At 43.7% G+C, this 19,758-nt stretch overlaps 1 protein-coding gene across 1 annotated transcript in view; it reads left to right on the forward strand.

Moving 5' to 3' along the window:
* FAM171B (family with sequence similarity 171 member B) overlaps nucleotides 1-16,284 on the forward strand; it is a gene marked incomplete at its 5' end in the record, with an annotated part of 61,107 nt that extends 44,823 nt beyond the window's left edge. The window contains 7 exons of the mRNA XM_080927227.1: nucleotides 3,454-3,687; nucleotides 5,655-5,747; nucleotides 8,258-8,413; nucleotides 9,621-9,791; nucleotides 11,461-11,577; nucleotides 13,948-14,071; nucleotides 14,877-16,284. Of these exons, the coding sequence (XP_080783353.1) occupies nucleotides 3,454-3,687; nucleotides 5,655-5,747; nucleotides 8,258-8,413; nucleotides 9,621-9,791; nucleotides 11,461-11,577; nucleotides 13,948-14,071; nucleotides 14,877-16,221 (2,240 nt within the window). The 3' untranslated portion in view covers nucleotides 16,222-16,284. The remainder of the gene's footprint in view (nucleotides 1-3,453; nucleotides 3,688-5,654; nucleotides 5,748-8,257; nucleotides 8,414-9,620; nucleotides 9,792-11,460; nucleotides 11,578-13,947; nucleotides 14,072-14,876) is intronic.
* Between the last annotated feature and the right edge of the window lie 3,474 nt (nucleotides 16,285-19,758).

Below are 19,758 nucleotides of genomic sequence, written 5' to 3' on the forward strand. Positions count from 1 at the left end.
AATCCTATTTAAAAATGGGGCACAGAGCTAAACAAAAATTCTCAACTGAGGAATACTGAATGGCCGAGAGGCACCTAAATAAATGCTCAACATCCCTAGTTATCAGGGAAATGGAAAACAACCCTGAGATTCCACCTCATACGTGTCAGAATGGCTAAGATAAAAAACTCAGGTGACAGCAGATGCTTGCGCTGATGTGTATAAAGAGGAACACTCCTCAGTTTTTGGTGGGATTGCAAGCTGGTATACCTACTCTAGAAATCATTCTGGCAGTTCCTCAGAAAACTGGACATAGTACTTCCTGAAAACCAAGCTATTCTACTCCTGGCATATACCCAAAAGACGATCCAACATCTAACAAGGACACATGCACCACAATGTTCATATCAGCCTTATTTATAATAGCCAGAAGCTGTAAAGAACCTAGATGTCCTTCAACAGAGCAATGGATACAGAAATTGTTTTACATTTACACAATGGAGTACTACTCAGCTATTAGAAACAGTGACTTAATGAAATTTCTTGGCAAATGGATGGGACTAGAGACTATCATCCTGAGTGAGGTATCCCAGTCACAAAAGAACACACATGGTATGCACTCACTGACTAGTGAATACTAGCCCCCAAAAGGTCTGAATACCCATGAAACAATTCACAGACTGTGGAGCGCCGCCCACACATTCCCACGCTTCCGTCATTACAAGATGGCGCTGATATCCGGCTGTGGGGCGCCGCCCACACATTCCCACGCATTCGCCATTACAAGATGGCGCTGATATCTGGCTGGAGTTAGCAGTAAACAAGCCATGTGCGCACACGCTGGGTAACTTTTCCGCCTCATGAGTTCCGCCTCTTCCGTGGCGTCATAGGGCCTGCTGAGTCTCAACCAATCAGGGGGCTCCGCGTCCAAGGCAAGGACTGATCCCTTTATAGGGGACGGGCTGGATAGCGCCTCTCTCTTCTGCCTCTCTTCTTCCTCTCTTTCTCCCGTTGGTTTTCGGCCGTCTCGTGGAGCTTGTTCGTCCTGTTCGTCTCCTTGGATTTCTTGGTTTTCTCCGTCTTTTTCGTCACGTGAAGCAAGTACTGGTTTTCCAGAGCAATAAAGTTTACCGCAGAAGGATTCTATTTTGTGTGCCGCGTCGTTCTTGCAGGCGAGACGGTTGCGCGGGACAACAGACCTTACTAATCTCAAATAGAAGGAAGGCCAGAGTGTGAATGCCTCAGTTTTTCTTAGAAGGAAGAGCAAAACACTCACAGGAAGAAATACAGGAACAAATAGAGGAGCAGGGATTGAAGAAAAGATCATTCAGAGACTGCCTCACCTGGGGATCCATCCCATATGCAGCCACCAAACCCAAGCACCATTGCTGATGCCAAGAAGTGCTTACTGGCAGGAACCAGATATGGATGCCCCTCAGAGGCTCTGCCAGAGTCATACAGATACAGTTGAGGATACTTGCAGCTAACCATCTCACTGAAAACAGGGACCCCAATGAAAGAGCTAGGGAAAGGACTGAAGGAGCTGAAAGGGTTTGCAACTCATGGGAAGAACAAAATTATCAACCAACCAAACTGTCCAGAACTCCCAGGGACTAAAACACCAACCATTGAGCACATATGGAGAGACCCATGTCTCCAGTTGCTTATGTAGTGAAGACAGCAGTGTCTGGCATCAATGGGAGGAGAGGCCTTCGGTCCAGTGAAGGCAAGTTTTTCCCATGTATTGAAATGCCAAGGCACTGAGGTGAAGAGGGTGGTTGGGAGAGGGAGCATCCTCATGGAAGCAAGAAGAGGGGGAGGGGGAAATGGGGGTACATTTGAAATGTAAATACAGAGAATATTCAATAAAATAATTTTAGAAAAGGAATTAAAGTTCTCAGTAATGACTGTGTTCTTTGGGATACAATAGAGTGGTGTGCACCATCGTATTTGATCTGTGGAGGACGAGGACTATTTTGCTTTTCAGTCTGCCGAACTGCAGTAATTGTTCAATAGCTCTGTTTATATTTCAAATGGTCCAAAATCACTGTAGGGCATGTTTTAACACAGCTGGAATAATCAGGTCTGATGGTGACCATGTAGCAGTAGTGTGGCGTAGTTAACATTAGGTAGGAGTTTTCCTTTTACCGGACGTGATTTCTTCACAAAAGGATGTTTTGTAAAAATGAGTTTATTTATGCAAGTAAGTGCCAGTCCGTAAGGAGGTATTTACAGAGGTGCTGGGATGGGTGTGGTGTGACTTTCTAATAGTAGGAAAAAATTACTACCAAGAGTCATGACCATAGTCAAACATGTCTGGGCTAACTTCATTTTGTGACCTTAAAGCAATTGCTATTCTCCCAGGGGTCCCAGCGTTGGATTTAAGGGTGACAGACCTGTGGTCACATATCTGAGGAATGGCATAGTGGATCCTGATTGGCTCCAGTCCCCACTTACAGGGAAAAATAACGTCTTTGGCAAAGATGTGGTAGTCCTTCCCAAAGGTACCTCCATGGGAAGTTTTCCTTCCTTCCTGTCTTTCTTTTCCTTCCTTTCTTCCTTTCTTCCTTCCTTCCTTCCTTCCTTCCTTCCTTCCTTCCTTTCTTTCTTTCTTTCTTTCTTTCTTTCTCTCTCCCTCCCCTCTCTCTCTCCCTCCCTCCCTCCGTCCCTCCCTCCACTCCCTCTCCTCCCTCCCTCCCTCCCTCCCTCCCTCCCTCCCTCCCTCCCTCCCTCCCTCCCTCCCTCCTCTCTCTCTCTCTCTCTCTCTCTCTCTCTCTCTCTCTCTCTCTCTCTCTCTCTCCTAGATGCCTCGGGGTAAATCAATACAGATCTGTACTTGACAGTGAGACCAGAGAGTTCAGCAGGCTGACTGTAATTCTCACTGTCTTCACTTTAGATTCGTATGAAATCTTAGGTAGATAAGGAAGATTCTTTTATAGATACTTTCAGAAAGGTTTCTGTGTGATATTTCGTAAAACAGCAACACACTCCTTGCCTACCAGCTAACAAAAAAATACAGGAGCTCGCTTCGAAAGGCTGTGTTTAATTAGTGTTAAAACTGTCAGTTGAAATCTGAAAAAAAATGTACTGATAAAAATGTATAATTTTACGCAAAAAATGCTTGAAATCTGTACACTTATCTTTGTTCTGTAAAATAAAGTTGTTAAAAAAAAAAACTGTCAGTTGAAAGCAGACAAAGTAAGAGCTGCTCAGTGCTCTCCCTTTAAATGAGAAACATTGGAATAACAATGGTGTGCTCACTCCTCTGCCCTCTACCTGGCTGACTTGGGAGGGTGAGGATTTTGCAGCTTTGCTGCTCTACCTAACCTGTCGTGCAGCTGCTGATGCATACATTCTCCAAGTCAAAAGACAAGAGTTTTGTCTTGTCATGTGGAAGTATTGAATGACATTTTAATGTGAAAATGCCGTACATTTTTAAGCACGACCTTATTCAGTTTGTTTGTCTGTTTCCAGTGTCTGTATTTATGCTGAAAGTCCAGGTAAATGACATCATCAGTCGTCAGTACCTGAGTCAAGCAGTGGTAGAGGTGTTTGTTAACTACTCGAAGACAAACTCGGCAGTGACCAGGAGCAATGGGGCAGTACTGATCAAAGTACCCTATCAGTTAGGACTAAGCCTAACCATCGTTGCTTACAAAGATGGCTACGTCCTGACACCTCTGCCTTGGAAAACCGGAAGGATGCCAAGTGAGTACTGTGGTGGTGTTCTGCACTCACAGATGTTGGTGGAAAGTCCGTTAAGCTGAAAATGAGAACACATAGGACAAACCCATATACTATGCTGGGAAGGAAAGGAAAACTTGTAGGAACGCTGTCTGTCTGTCTGGGATGTTAGAACAAAACACTGCAGAGGGTGTGGCTTGTAAGTAACAGATTCCATACAGTTCTGGAGGCGAGGAAAGCCAAGATGGAAAGGCCAGTGGGCTACTGTGTGTGAGAGCTCGTGATTGTAGAGCTTTTTTCTACAGGTGTTGCCTTTGCACTTTGTCCATACATGGAACAAAGAGCTTTGGGGAGTGTTTTTAAGGCAGTCTGATTCCATCGATGAAGTCTCTGCTTTCTTAATTTATTACTCCCTAAATCCCACTTTAAAAAAAAGATTTATTCATTCATTCATTCATTCATTTAATGTATGTGAGTACAGTGTCAGAGGGCATCAGATCGCATTACAGATGGTTTTGAGCCACCATGTGGTTGCTGGGATTTGAACTCAGGACCTCTGGAGGAGCAGTTAGTGCTCTTAACCACTGAGTCGTCTCTCCAGCCCTAAATCCCACTTTTTAACATTATAGTTTTTTCCCAGTGGGTAGAATTCAGGTTGACAAAAGTCCTGAGATCATAGCAGTCATGAAGACAATTACTTTATCTCCACGAGGCTTGCACACTGACCAGTTGTGGATGCCTGTGGTAATTCTCCTTTCCTGCGAGACCCTTCTTCGATGAGGGTTGACTGAGGCACTGATCTATGGGTCTAGTGATAGGCCATTAGCAGTCATTGTATTACGTGTCCCAGTAGTAGAACGATCGTAGTAGGTTTTCCTTACGGCCCATGATCTCTTTAGCCTCAGGTACTTGGTCACCTTAGCAATGTCAGGGATGGTTCCATTTCATGGAATGAGCCTTAACTTCAATAGAGTGATTGGTTAGTCCAGCAATATTTGGGGCACTGTGACAGCAGTCTGTCTTGCAGACAAGTCCCTGCTGTAGGTCTCAGATGCTGGGTGATACTGATTATCCCTCTCCTCTAGCCCTGTGCGGAGTACTTCCGGCATCATGAGTCATAGTCCGTAGGGGTAGAGCTTCTGGTTGGTCATCAGCTAGATTTCCCCGCATTCGATGACATAAGTGTGTGATGTCTCCAGCAACAGGGCTTTTACCATTAGGATGTGACAATAACCAGTAGCCTTGGCAACTGCCTGCGATGTTTGGGAGTGGGGATTTATGGGACCTCTTTGTCCAATGACGCAACAAGATGTAACCTATTCCCTGGGCTGAGGGATTTACTTAGTGACATAAAATGTCCAGTTGGGGTATCGCCTGTCCATTTACATTTCTCTCATATATGGATATATTTTAGGAAGCCTGTGCGGGAGTAGTACCGTCAGCATCCCTCCTCATAGTCCCTGCACGCCACTCTCACCCCTCCCCCACCTAATCCTAGTGGAGTTTCTCCTTATCTCTTTGAACTATGTTCTCCTTCCCTTTACATAGAAGGCCACATCCTCTGCCTCGGACCCTTACTGGGTACATAGCCTCTGGGGTGGTTTAACTGGAGCACACATGCATAGAAAGCTTTACATCCAAGCATCCACATGTAAGAGAAACCATGCGGTATTCATCTCTCTGGCTCTGGGTAACCTCACTCAGGATGACTGTTTCTAGCCCTCTCCAGCAATTTACTAGCAAGTTTCCTTTTCCTTAGCAGTGGGATAATACTCCATTGTGTAGACGTACCCCTCTTTTTGTTATCCATCCATCAGTCGGTGGACCATTAAGCCATTTCCGCTTTCTGGCTATTACGAATAGAGCTGCAGTGTACATGGATAGAGAGTCCTCTGGGTATACAAACGTTTTTGAGAAACACCGTGACAGAACTATACCTGCCTCAGTTTCCCCTACATTAAACATGTCGCCTGTGTTGCCCTGTTTCACAGTATACTCTTCGGTTACGCTTTCGCTGTTCCCGCAGAGCCAAGCAAACATATGGCTCTTCGAAGACACCATTTTGATTACTGGAAAATTAGCTGGTAAGTGTGCGATGCTTTGAAGAAGGATGTCCTTAGAGTGACTATTATTATAAGAGAATCAGGGTTGATTGTAAGTTGGCAAAAGTCCAAGTTGGGCATTGAAGGAAAGCTGATCAAAACTAGTTCTTGTCTTATTATAACACTACATTTTTGTGTATTAGACATTAGCTTTAGTATGGATTAAACATGGGCTCCATAAGGTCAGAACCCATTTCTCCCAGTCTCAGGCTCCTAACTACACACTGTCCTTCTGTTCCTCCCTGGTGAGTCTGGCTGCTAATGTGGGAGAGGCCTGTGACTGGGGGGTTTAGGATCTTCTACAGCCCTCATCTTGGATATTGGTGCTTGAATGTCCACAAGAAAGAGTGCAAAAAGCCTCCTTTACCTCCATGTGTCCTTTAGTTGGTGTATAGAAGCTTAGCCATTGTGTCTCTTTTTGGGCACATGCTGCATAATGCTCTTGTGAATTACAACCATTTTATTTGACGTGTATTGGTAAGCCAATGTTCAGCTCTGACGTAATGGACAAAACCGGAAGACAGGAAGTTCTCGTCTGTTAGGAGGGGCATGGCCTGAACTGCTTGTGGAAAATCTCCTGTAGAAGCTGATCTATGAATTTCTGATGGATTAAATAAGAAAACAGTACTTGGTAGGACTTGAATTTGGGGTTAGTCATCTTGGAGTGTCTTACCACGTAAGCCTCTTTCCCTAGATGTTAAAGCACTTGGTATTCATGCGTTTGCCATGGAGTTGTGTGTAGATTAGAGAGTCAACAGGAGACACATGGAGTTGTGTGTAGATTATAGAGTCAACTGGAGACACATGGAGTTGTGTGCAGATTAGGAAGTCAACAGGAGACACATGGAGTTGTGTGTAGATTAGAGAGTCAACAGGAGACACATGGAGTTGTGTGTAGATTAGAGAGTCAACAGGAGACACATGGAGTTGTGTGCAGATTAGGAAGTCAACAGGAGACACATGGAGTTGTGTGTAGATTAGAGAGTCAACAGGAGACACATGGAGTTGTGTGTAGATTAGAGAGTCAACAGGAGACACATGGAGTTGTGTGCAGATTAGGAAGTCAACAGGAGACACATGGAGTTGTGTGTAGATTAGAGAGTCAACAGGAGACACATGGAGTTGTGTGTAGATTAGAGAGTCAACAGGAGACACATCGCTGCAGAGCCGCCCAGTTGCCTGCTGCCCGGGCTGTCATGGAACTAGATGCAGATGTTTCTGATGTCACAGCTCTCCATAAAACACCTGCTTCTCTCCTTAACATGCATGCAATGCTTCGCCAGGAGAGCATCTGGTTTATATCATAGATGTGTGTTCTATATGTGGATGTGTCTGTAGACAAGAGGACAGAAGCAATCAGATACCTTTCTGAGAAAATGCAGACAGTTTACACAGGATGCACACGTCTTTACTTGTAAGAGGTTTGTATCTTTAGCCACATACTTGTAAAATTTCATTTCTTAGGTTAGCATATAAAAAAGTCCAAGGTCAAAGGTAATATATCTGCTAATTTTCCATTTTAATTTTGGAATTGATCCTGGGCTTATTAAATTGTGTTGGTTATAGAAAGATCAATATGCCACTGAGTTCTCAACTGATAAGCATCAGAAGAGAGTCAGTTCAGTACCATTGCAGTGAAGTGCTGTCTATGTCTGGGATCTGGCATTTGGAAGACTTTTAAAAACTACTGTGTGGCTTTCTGACAGAGGCCCCTACCCATTTCAGCATGTGGCCCAGAGGAGGCATTTTTTTTCTTCTACAAAGCCTGGTCAACTTCAGGCATAATTTAATCAGAAGGACTCAAGTTGAAATAATCAAAAAATAGTTTTCTTTCTTCACTTCTCAACTCCGTGAGCATCGCCTCCATTTTCAAACGAGCTCCCATGTTGGGTTCCGTGATGGAACCCTAGGGAAGCAAAGCAAGCCTTCAGTTCTGCATCCCAGCATCCTCGCCCCACAAGGCTTGTGCTTGGGACGAGGCCCATTGTTAAGCATGAACAAAATGCTCGATTGGGCTTGGCCCATTCTGACACACACACCATCACACGTTATAGACTCATCCGCATGCAGGCTGAGGATGGTCAGTGTATGTTTCCCTGAGAACCACGAAGACATTCTGGGCAGCAGAGTCACGCACCGGAGTCTGGAGGTGTTTAGAATCTAGAAGGCACACATGTTAGCTCATTTCGCATTATTTGGAGTACACTGACATTTTCCCACAACTTCTGCTTTATGCACGCCCCTTGCACGTATCCGTGTGCACATCAGTGGCTCATCTGTGGTGCACAGACCGATGCTACTGTGGAACAAAGCGCTCATTAGTCACTATGTAAAAGGAAGCTTGTTAGGTCCGAATTTCAGGTCATGATGTGAGATGGCGAAACTCAGAATTACTGCAACCACATCCTCTGAAAGAAAATGTCCTGACCCGAGATGTTGTTTTTGATATGCGTATGTTCTCTCCAGTTGTTAATGGGATTTCCTTTGTCCAGATGCCAAATCTCAACCAAGTGTTCAGTTTTCCAAAGCCTACATTAAGCTCCCTGACAACCATCATATCAGCAACGTGACTGGCTACCTAACGGTTCTACAGCAGTTTCTGAAGGTGGACAATTTCCTGTATGCGACCGGAGTCACCCTTCGATCAGGTATTTCTCTAGTTGTAAAATATGCAATCTTCTTTCTAAGAAACAGCAGCATGTACATTTTCCATCAGATAATATTTATATACATAATATTACATATTTGATTTGTATTTAATTTTAGTTAAAAACACAACCGCACTTGTCACTCCATCTCTAATATTCTTTGTAAATCTAACTGAAACCACACTGTTTGAAATTACCTCAGGCCTTCTGTAATTTTGAGTACAACACTTGTGTCAGATTTTTGGTTTGTTTTGGGTACATCTAGAAATGAAAGCAACAAAAGTATGTGTATATGTGTATGTGTATGTGTATGTATATGTATATGTGTGTGTGTGTGTGTGTGTGTGTGTGTGTGTGTGTGTGTGTGTAACAATCACTATGTATGGTAAATTATAGGTGACCTGATGCTATCAGGGTCCCAGCCTGGTGAGGCCCACTGTTCTGTAAGAAGCCTGTTCCCTACTGCACACATCTGTCACTGAGAGGCACTGCCTCGTCTCTAAAGCAGGCTCTGCCCTTATGTGGGCCTATGGGAGCTGACACACAACTGGGGCTTGTGCAGGGTCACAATGAGCTTTCCCGTCAAACTACTGCTTTAGACACTTGGCGTCCTGTAAGGGGACTGCTCCGCCTCGTCCAGCCTGGTGCCCCTGGTCACATGTGCTTCCTGCCCATGGTATGTCATCAGTGCACCAGAAGTCTGGACGTTTTATAAAAGCCAACTGGCAGCCCTTCTATCGGATCACGTGGTTCCAGACCCTTGTGAGTCTAAAGGTTTTTTTTTTTAATGTTTCAGAAGGTTACGGTTGGGGTTTCGGGATTAGAGTGTGTGCACTCAAAGCAGCATGCCTGTGGAGGCCAGAAGACAGGTTTGGGGGGTCAGGGACCATACTGAGATGATCAGGCTTGTATATCACACCTAGGGGGCTGTGTCACTGCACTGGGAGTCGCTTGAATTCCAGTGTCCTTAAATCAGATGATCCCGAGAGAACTAGATCATAGTCTGATTTCTCGGTGTGACACTGTCAGCCAACACTTACTCATGAAATACTTCGGAGTGGTGTTTTTAAAATCTTAACGTACATCCAACAGAGCCAGAGCGGACAGCCATGGAGTAGAGGAAAACAAATTTTAGAAACGTAACAGTTCGTGATGCAGATGAAACGTCTGCTCGGACATCGTTTTGATACTTTTTCTTCTCTTTTAGGTTTGGAAAACATTGAGTTGACGCCTCTTGCTGCAATATGTGTGAAGATATATTCTGGGGGAAAAGAACTGAAGGTGGACGGCTCCATCCATGTTTCTCTTCCTCTCCTACATACAAGTAATGTAAACACAGGAGATCGGATACCCGCCTGGACCTTTAATATGAACATAGGTATGGCGACTAAGAGAAAACCATTGGGACAGTTTTCTTTCAGACACTTGGCTATTTGATTTTAGAGTCTGACAGGAATCTAGATTCTTCACTAACATTATCATTTTGTACGGTTTGTTAAGGGCCATAACTGGCCCCACTGGGGACCAGTAAATAAGTTTGCGAGGGGAATGATGCTAATATTTTGTCTTGGTTGCTTTCCCCAACTGTAATAAAATACCCTGACTAAAGCAACTTAAGGGAGAGGGGCTTTATTTTGGCTGCTAGCCAAAATGAGTATAATCCATCATGGTAGGGAAGCTGCAGTAAGGGAGGGGTGGAGGCTAAATTAACCCCATATAGATTCATTTTATTTACCCCTTGGCGGACATCTTGGTTGAATTTATCTATCGGCTATTGTAAACAATGCTCCAGTAACCCCTCCACGGGGCCGGAGGCTACAAAACACGGAGGAATTCGCTTTAGTGTTCCATCTGTAATAATTTCTGATATGCTCCAAGATAACGGGAGGAGCTCAGAGACCCCTGTCATATAAATGTGATTGATGTGCGCATGAGGTGATGGAAATGCTGTTTTATGTTACACACTTTGAATTTCTGTGACATTTTTCTGTATGCCACGACTGTGTACAAATGTGTGAATGAAGGATAGTTTACACATTTTAAACTTTGTGCATAATAAGCCGAAATGCCAGTATATACAGAGCTTAAAGTAACTGTTAGCTATTTGTACACAGCATTTTATCAAACCTTAGGTCTTACTGAATTCGTTCTAGTGTGGGTGATGAAGTTTCACTGGAGTAGACAACCATCTCCAAGTTCAGAGACAGTGTGAGCTTTTATAAACCGAGTGTGGGGCGGTGTATTCTTGAGTGGGAGTGGGTTAGATGAAGTGCGTTTGAAGGAAGACACTGGACCCCAAATGGGACCGAGGGGCGTCAACTCTATGCTCACCTGGTCTCTGGTGCTACTGTGGTTTGGGTCATTTAATCCTTCCCCCTGGATCTATTCTCCATTGGAAGTAAGATCAGGACAGGGTTTGCTTCCCAGTTGCAGCAACGCACCTGAAGCGAACAGCTTTAGTTTCGGGCATCTTGTTGAAGACTGTGTGTGAAGTCTGATTCATAGATGCAGCTCTGGGACAGAAAAGGCATCATTCTGGAGGAACTATCAGTAACGGTTCTTAAAGGGATACGGCCACAAAATACAGGCTGAGTTTAGCCACAGTCTCAGGACAAGTGATAAATTGCTACCTGTCAAGGAATTGGGATTTGTTTTTCTCGTTAAACATCTCTCGATGGCGATTAAACTCCAGGATTCAAACACTCTACATCTGAGCTTTAAATTTGAATTTTCTTCTAATTGATCATGTTTATTAATTTTGTTTGATACATTCCTGAAAAGGTATCTCAGGGACCAAAAGTTGAGTTTTGCTATAATGGTTTTACGTTTTTTGATCATGGTGAATAATTCACATTATATTATTATGTATGTATTGTGAGTATGATGTGATATTTAGTATTTTCACCTGACATGTTTGGTATCCTGGTATTTGTAATTTCTGAAATGGTCTGTATTCTTTGCATGACTACCTGCGGTCTCCCGGTTTTATACCTTAGCTCTCAGGAGTCAGACTGTAACTGTTGTTTCCCACCTGCTGTGTGTTTTAGGTGCTTGGGTGCATCATGGCTGGGGAACAGTCAAGCAGCATAACAGTCACTTGGTTTGGACCTATGACGCACCACATTTGGGCTACTGGATAGCAGCTCCATCCCCCGGCACGCTAGGTACTGTAAAAATGAAACAAATTATTTCATAGCACAGCATTTCAAATCACACAGCATGCTGAAGATGATAAAAGCCCTCAGCTTACACTAAGCATTGTCATATACAAGGTGAATGGAACCTGACATAGCTCATCTTTTTCTTGTATACATAGCCAAAGAATTAATTCTTAATTAATTAAAGCTCCATGAGCGCTGTCTCTTACTGTCATTTCTGGTTAATCTTTGACGATCCTAAGTTTGTTCAAGTATTTTCTAAGTTTATGTTTTTATGAATTAATTCTTCGCAGCTCAGAGCCTCTGACTATAAGAAATAGAGACACGCTGAGTGATTTCTTAGAAGGTGGAGACCATATGTGGAGTTTGCAGGGTCCCGGGGAAGGATGAGGAGCCGGTGAAGGCAGACCACACCTCTGCAGCTCCAGAGCTGACTTTACTGTCCTCCCCTGGTGGCTGACACCGACTCTAGCCCTTTCAGGTCTATCTCCACATGATGCCTGATGTTTTTAAGGAGGCTTGGGGACATGAGAGGAAAGACTGTTGGGTAATAGTGTCTCCAGACTGTTTTGAAAGAGCAGATAGATGATACACGGAATGGCCGCTGACTTGACAGGTTGAACAGAAGGTGGCTAGAACCAGGCGGACATTCTCCACTATTCGATAGGGATAATTTATGCTGTTCTAGCACAAAGTACTTAACGTGGTCTCAAGTTACGTGGACAGCTTGGACTTATGGAAACTCCACATTTGTCACAGCCAGTAAATGTCTTAAAAATGAAAAAAAAATCTGTATCCAATCCATCACATCTTCCTAAATAATAAGTAAATAAATAGCTAAATAAAGCTAGGCGTAGTGGTGCCTTTATTCCTAGCACTTGGGAGGCAGGTGCAGGTCTCTGTGAGCTCAAAGCCAGCTTGGTCTACATAGCCAGTTTCAGAACAGCCTGAGTGTAACCTTGCCTCCTGAAAAAGCAACCAACCAACTAATCAGACAGACAGACAGACAGACAACACCTGCCAAACCTTCCTGAGTAGAGAAACACCCTTTCACATGCTGGAGGCTGGATTGGTTCAATCCACCTGGCTGTCATTCTGATTCAAGTTATATTCAAGAATTATATCAATTATATTCAAGAATTTTGTAGTTATAGTTTGTATTTTGCTGCCGCATAGCTTGGGTTCCCAGTTTCGTAACTTCCCGAAATACTTTCTTTGATGGTCGTTCTAGGGCTTGGAAGGTGGGGCCACACTTTTTAGGGTTTTATTGTCGAAGTGTCTCACAGGCAGCAACCAGTTCTGCAAGAGCAAGGTGCTGTGATACAGTCAGCCGTTTCCATGGCTACGTTGTGTATTTGACTTTTATTACCTGTGTGTCTGGGGTTGGATGCTCTGCTCTAGGGCCTGGCATGGTTATTTTAGGACTCAGGTTGAAGCATTCTGGGAAATGTGGGATGACAGACGTCACATGTCAGAGTGCCTTAGCAAGATACATGAGTCACATAACGTGCTTTGATGCTACATGAAAGAAAAAGGTTCTTCCTCTTGGAGTAGTTTAAACCAAAAGTGACCCCAATTTTGGGATCTCCACTGTTCTACCTGTATCCTCTGTCTGATTCTAACAAAGGGATTTGTTCTATATTTATTACATAGTACAGAAAATATGGCATGGGAAAGAAGTGAGGAATCTTTTGTCTTAATTTTTTTTTTTTTAACCAGCATTTACTAGGGAAGAATCCACAGACCCCAAGTAACACTGGAAACTGCAAACAGATGCCATCAACCTTCTCATAGATGCTGTCATTCTATAGCCACGTGTAGCTTCCAACATGTATGGCAAATGCTTTCTTTGAGGTTGCTTTTAACATAGTGACCACTTTCAGAAAAATGAATAACACAACGAATATACATTATTTTGTGTCCGGGCATGGGAGAGTCACAAAGAGGCGGGAAAATGACCTGAGATTAAAGCTATGCGTTCAGTTTATTCTGTCAAAGTAAACCACTCTGGAATGCCAGGTCATAGTGAGAATGGTTACATTGTTTTCTTAAAGGCAAGTCAAAGGGAAACAGGCTGAACACACAGTTTTAAGTGATCCGAATGCCTGGCGTTAAGTCGGATAAAGGTTAAGTGTCAGGAGGCAAGTGGTACTTCAGAGGAAGCTATTCCGGTAGTCATGCAGAATTCACTGGTCAAAGCAGGTCAGTTGATTAATGCCACGGTGTACCCGACTCACAGAAATCCACCACAGGAAGGAAACAAACCAATAGAAGTAAACACACATACTCAGTCTGTCTCACCCAGGGTAAGACAGCTAAAAGTCTAGCCCAAAAATAATACGCTCTATTTTTCTGTGTTTCCATTGGCTCATGCAGATTCAGGTATAAAGGAAGATTTCCAAGACATCACTGCCTACCACACAGTGTTCCTGACAGCCATATTAGGGGGGACAATCGTCATCATCATTGGATTTTTTGCTGTACTGCTTTGTTATTGCAGGTAAGAACAGCATTCATCTCTATGTGTAGACACAGAGCTGTCAAATAATAGCATCTTCAGTATATTATGTGCACCATAAAGTTCATTTATATAAATAATTGTTTAGGAGCTGGAGCGGTGGCTAATTGGTTAAAAATACTTGCTTTTACTGAGGCTGGCTGGCCGTGCGCGGGTCTGCGCGACGTCCTCTGTGTGTCTGTTCTGGTTGTTACCTTGGGGTTTTTGTTAAATTTTCAACAGTGGGGACGGCGGTGTCTCTGACTCCTTTGCCTTCTCTTGGGACCCTTCCCCTCCTACTGGTTTGTCTTGTCCAGCCTCTATGAGGGCTTTTGCCTTGTCTTACTGTATCTTGCTCTGTCACGGTTGTCTCTTAGAGGCCTGCTATTTTCTAAAGTAGGGGGAGTGGATCTGTTTGGGGGGTAGGGGGGAGCAGGGAGGAGTGGAGAGAGGAGAAACTGGTGGGATGCACTGTAGGAGAGGAGAATCTATCGTCAGCAACAACAAAATAAAAAGCAAACGAAAAGCCCACTTGCTCTTCCGAAGCACCCAAGCTCTGTGCCCAGGACTCATATCCTTCCATAACTCCAACTCTAGGGCTCAGACATGAACATGGGAACATACATCCACATGAATACAAATTTAAAACTCACAAAGAAATAAATTACTTAGACTTCAGTATATGTAAAACAATTGTATTCTAATAACATCATCAGATATGCATTTGTATATTTTGGTATACCTCTCTTTGATGAAAGTTATAGATTGTAACTCTGAGTATCTTTTGCCTTTTCTTTTTCTACTCTAGGGGGAAGTGTGGAACACCACAGAAAAGAGAAAGAAACATCACTAAGCTTGAGATCCTCAAGAGAGATCAGACCACATCAACAACACACATACATCATATCAGTTCAGTCAAAGCCGCATTGAAGGCCGAGGGTAAAACACAGTTGTTTAATTCCAAAACTTCCTCCTACAGTCCCCAGAAAAAGGAGACCACAAAGACAGAGGCAGAAGAAAGAATTCCCATGGTGAAAACTCGGGACAATTTCAAAATCTACAATGAAGATGTCTCCTATCTGTCAGTCAGTCACAATAATTATTCGAGAAACCCAACACAGTCTTCTGAGCCAAGTATAGGGAGCAAACAGCCTAAACATCTTAACAACAACCTCTCTCCATCGCTGAGTGACGCTCAGGAGAAGAGGTATGTGACAGGGAGCGGAGAGGTGTACGGGCGGTCGCACCTTCCCGAGCAGCTCATGCACATTTACAGCCAGCCCATTGCCATCCTTCAGACGTCTGACCTTTTCTCCATGACAGAGCAGTCACATGCCGCCAAGTCTGCCACTCTTCCGAGAAAGGGACAGTTAGTCTATGGCCAGCTGATGGAACCGGTGAACAGAGAGAACTTTACACAAACACTGCCCAAAATGCCAATGCATTCTCACGTCCAGGCGCCAGACGCCAGAGAGGAAGACATTGTCCTCGAGGGTCAGCAGAGCCTGCCATCCCAGACCTCAGACTGGAGCCGATACTCCAACAGCTTGTTGGAGTCGGTGTCTGTCCCTGGAACTCTAAACGAAGCTGTCGTAATGACCCCCTTTTCGTCGGAACTTCAAGGGATTTCAGAGCAGACCCTCCTGGAGCTGTCCAAAGGCAAGCCCTCTCCGCATCCCAGGGCTTGGTTTGTGTCTCTTGACGGAAAGCCTGTGGCCCAGGTGAGACACTCCTTCATAGACCTCAAGAAAGGCAAGAGAACCCAGAGCAATGAGACGAGTCTAGACTCTGGGGTGGATATGAACGAGCACCAGTCGAGCAGAAGGCTGGAGAGGGAGAAAACGTTCATCAAGAGCATGCACCAGCCCAAGATCCTGTACCTGGAAGACTTAGACCTGAGCGGCAGCGAGAGCGGAACCACTGTCTGCTCCCCAGAGGATCCCGCCTTGAGGCACATCTTCGATGGAGGGGGCGGGGTCATCGTCGAGCGCCCTGGGGAAGAGTCTCCGGGAAGGAAAAGCACCCTGGAAGATTTCGAAGCCAACACATCTCCCACTAAAAAAAGGGGCCGGCCACCGCCACTAGCCAAAAGAGACAGCAAGACTAACATCTGGAAGAAACGAGAGGAACGCCCACTGATTCCCATAAACTGACTGTGAGAGCGGGGCGGGGCCGTGTACTCTGTAGTCTCGTGGTGTGTGTTCTTGCTTCTTGTAAATTGCAGTGTGAATTTCTTAGGAAGCTGGGACTGAGTAATCTCGTGGGCCATAGAGACATCTCAAGCAAAGTGGATGGTAAACTCGAAAATCGGAAATGTTTTCTCTGGCCTGTTTCTCTCTCTCTCTCTCTCTCTCTCTCTTTCTTTTCCATTGTTTTTTAGGTGATGAAGTTATCAAAATGCAAAACAATGTAAAGATGTTATCTGAAAATGTTGCTCAGTTTGCCATCTGGTACGGGCTCTTAAGAATACAGCTGTGAAATGTGTTCTAAAGTTGCTTTTCTAAATCTTGTGTCTGCCTTGGTCTTAGAAAAGCAGGCTGCTTCTTCATCCTCGCCCATTGTGACTGTGATGCCCTTTCCCGCCTATGCTCACAACGACTCGCTAAATGTTTGTATGGATGTTAAAGACCAAACAGAATTTCCCTTTTTAAGATTGATGGCTTGTGGATTGTCAACACCAGAGTAAAATCCTGTGCTCCTATAACACGGGCAGGAACACCCCCCACCCCCCAGTTCATTAGATAACAAGACCCAATTCTGGTTGTTTGGGGATATAGGTTTATAGCGTAAATAAGCTGTTGACTTGTGTAGAAATCTGAGAAATGAAAACTCTGATACTGTCTTTTTGTTTCAAATGAGGTGACCTTAGTAGCCAGCTGGGAGGAGGCTTTGACTTTGAGGTTCAGGAGTCCCTAAAGGCTAGGAAAAAAAAAAAAAAAGACCAATTTCCTGATATTAAAAAAAAAAAAAAAAACTCCAGGCTTTGAGTTCCATTGCTAAACGTTGCCACCTTGAAACGATGTTGAAGAAGAGTCTGGGATTCCAGGGGCCGTGCTCCTGGTCCCCAGTGTCCTGCAGCCTTGTTAGTGTGTCTGTTACTTGTTCTGTTCTGTTCAGTAGCCTTGTTACTGTTCTCTCGGTGCGAACTCAGGAGCTGTTTTCCATGACGGGTCCTCAACTCTCCTAAACCGAAAAGCTCTCTGATGTCATCAACCACCCTGTTTGACTTAAAATTCTTCACGAGGACACATTTTTGCAGCAGCTCTCTTTTTTCTTTGGGGCAGGGGGAGGGGGAGAAATGGATCTTCCCACCCCCTACCATATGAGCAAATTCAAACCATGTAAATAAGATTGAGGAAATGAAAACAGACACCCAAACTTTGTAAAACGGTAGAAAGTTAGACAATGGAAGTCAACAGCTTTTCTCCCCAAGACAACCGACAGCCAGTTTTTGCTATGATCACTTCTGAAATGTCTGTCTTAACTCTCGTGGCTTTCAGCATTTACCCCAAAGAATGCAGAGGCCGTTGCCCATGTTTCTTGTACGTTACCCCTCTCCTTACATGTTTGGGTAGGACATAGGCTTACTACGGGGGGCAGAGTGATAGAGCTTACTTTTGGAGAAGGCTTTTTATTGGTTCTACACAGAAATAGATCACACACAGCATGAACGTGAACAAAGATGACTTGGAGAGGTTTAAGGAGTTAGTGCTCTGTGGAAGTGCCTTTGTCTCAGACTTGCATTAGGAGGATTAATAACATCTTTCTTCTGTGTACATTTTGTTAACCAAATTAAACAGATGTGCAGTTATTAAGAAACTTAGACCTAGTGTTTCACGTTGGAACAAGGAATTCTGCATGTAACATTTTCTTTTGTGTGTCGTTTTTCAAATCCACAAGATGCTGATAAATTGCTTATGTTGGAATGGGGTTAGGAACTGTATAGTTAAATGCTGCACCTGCTCAACACCGTAAGTGTATATCCTCACCTTTAAAAGGGTTTCATGTCTCAACTGGGCAATGAAATAACATATAAACATGTGAGTATATGGCCCAAGTATGACAGTGACTTCGCTCATTCTTAACTAAGGGAAATGAGATGAGGTATCCTAAGGGCTTTTATAGGATTTTAATTTTACAAAATACTTTAAAAAAAAAAAACCCACTGCAATCAATGCTGTTTTTGATTGAGAATGCTAGGCAGTTTATCTTTCCTACTCAGAGGCATGTGACCTCTTAATTGACAGCTGCTCACAATTCTTGTTAAAAAGCTAAAGCCATCTACTTTTTCTTAACCCAAGTGATAAACCAACATGACTCACTACTTTCTTAAATTTTTAAATTGAAAGCCAATGCAGACTTTTGCATACGTAAACTAGAGACTTTTGGTTACAAATTGTTGACATTTGTGGCTCCTTTGTACATAGTTTGGATATATCTTGAAGGCAAAGCTATCAATTAGCCAATAGACTCATTTCCTAAAGCACAACTATGCAGTTTTGAATACACATGACCTTGGAACTTTATAGAACCCATTTCTATGACTTTCTGCAGTTGAATAAGGATCGTGCCCTTTTATAATTCACAGTAAGCCACAAAGACTACAAAGATGGAGGAACAGGAGCTCAGCTTTGCTTTGGCAGTTACTGTCAGGACAGTTTCTATGGATTTGAATCCTCCACTCTCGACAGCCATTACAGGGTTTTACACATTTGGAAGTCGAATGTTGTCTTTTGAACCTTCCCAGGAAGGTAGAGCTCAAAACTCTATATTTGTTTCTACGGCTTGAGTTACCCCTGGTTGTGTGTGGACGTCATAGAGAGGTCTACTTGTTTCCGACTTCAGATCTAGAGCTAACGTCTTGCCCCTTGTTCCCAGGTGTGTCCTTTTTTTTTTCCTCTGTCTTCGCTCACTGTAGAACAATCCTTTTGGTGTTCTTACTGCTGTTACTCTATTTCTTGGACAGTCTGAAGATTTGTAAAATGTTACAAACAGTTCTTAAAGGATAATAAAATCAACCTAAATGTAGACTTGTTCTAGTGTTTAATTTCAAAAAGGCAAAGGGTTCCTCCCTAATGTAGTAAATGTTTAATCCACATTGCTTTTCATTCATTATGTCCCATAATAACATTAGTCCTGTGTATATAACCCCTTATTCTTCTGTCTGCAGAATTCCCAGGTTCACTGTTGAGGCTGAGCACAGACAATTAGTTTTCCATCAGATGGGATTCATTGCTCTAACAGGCATTTAAAACATTATATTTTAAATTCTAAGTGAAAAGATTATATAAAGCCTTCATACCTCTTTTAAAATACCCTTTGTGCTTTTGGGCCTAACACTGAGTTATCACTCCAAGGCTCTTTACACTGAGATCTCCGAGGTCCTCTCTTAGTCAGTTGAACAGTATTTAGCTTCAGTCAGGTGGCGTCTGTGGGCTTTAGAATAGTTTTAAGAATCATTCCGGCTGCCATGTTTTCAGACACGCCCATTCTTTTTATTCATTGTGTGACCAGGCATGTTTCTGCCTAGATCTACTAGGTGTTGGACTCTGAGATCACTTGGTGGACTCTCTGACTCCATGGGGCCTGTGCTGAAGCCCTTCCACCGGAAGCCCTGCAAGCTCAAGCAGGATTGTGGCTACCTTTCTGCCAGGGCCTGGGTGCTAAGAGGTGATGTGGCTAAGCGGTAA

Source organism: Micromys minutus, assembly GCF_963924665.1.
Source record: "Micromys minutus genome assembly, chromosome: 13".
Taxonomy (NCBI): domain Eukaryota; kingdom Metazoa; phylum Chordata; class Mammalia; order Rodentia; family Muridae; genus Micromys; species Micromys minutus.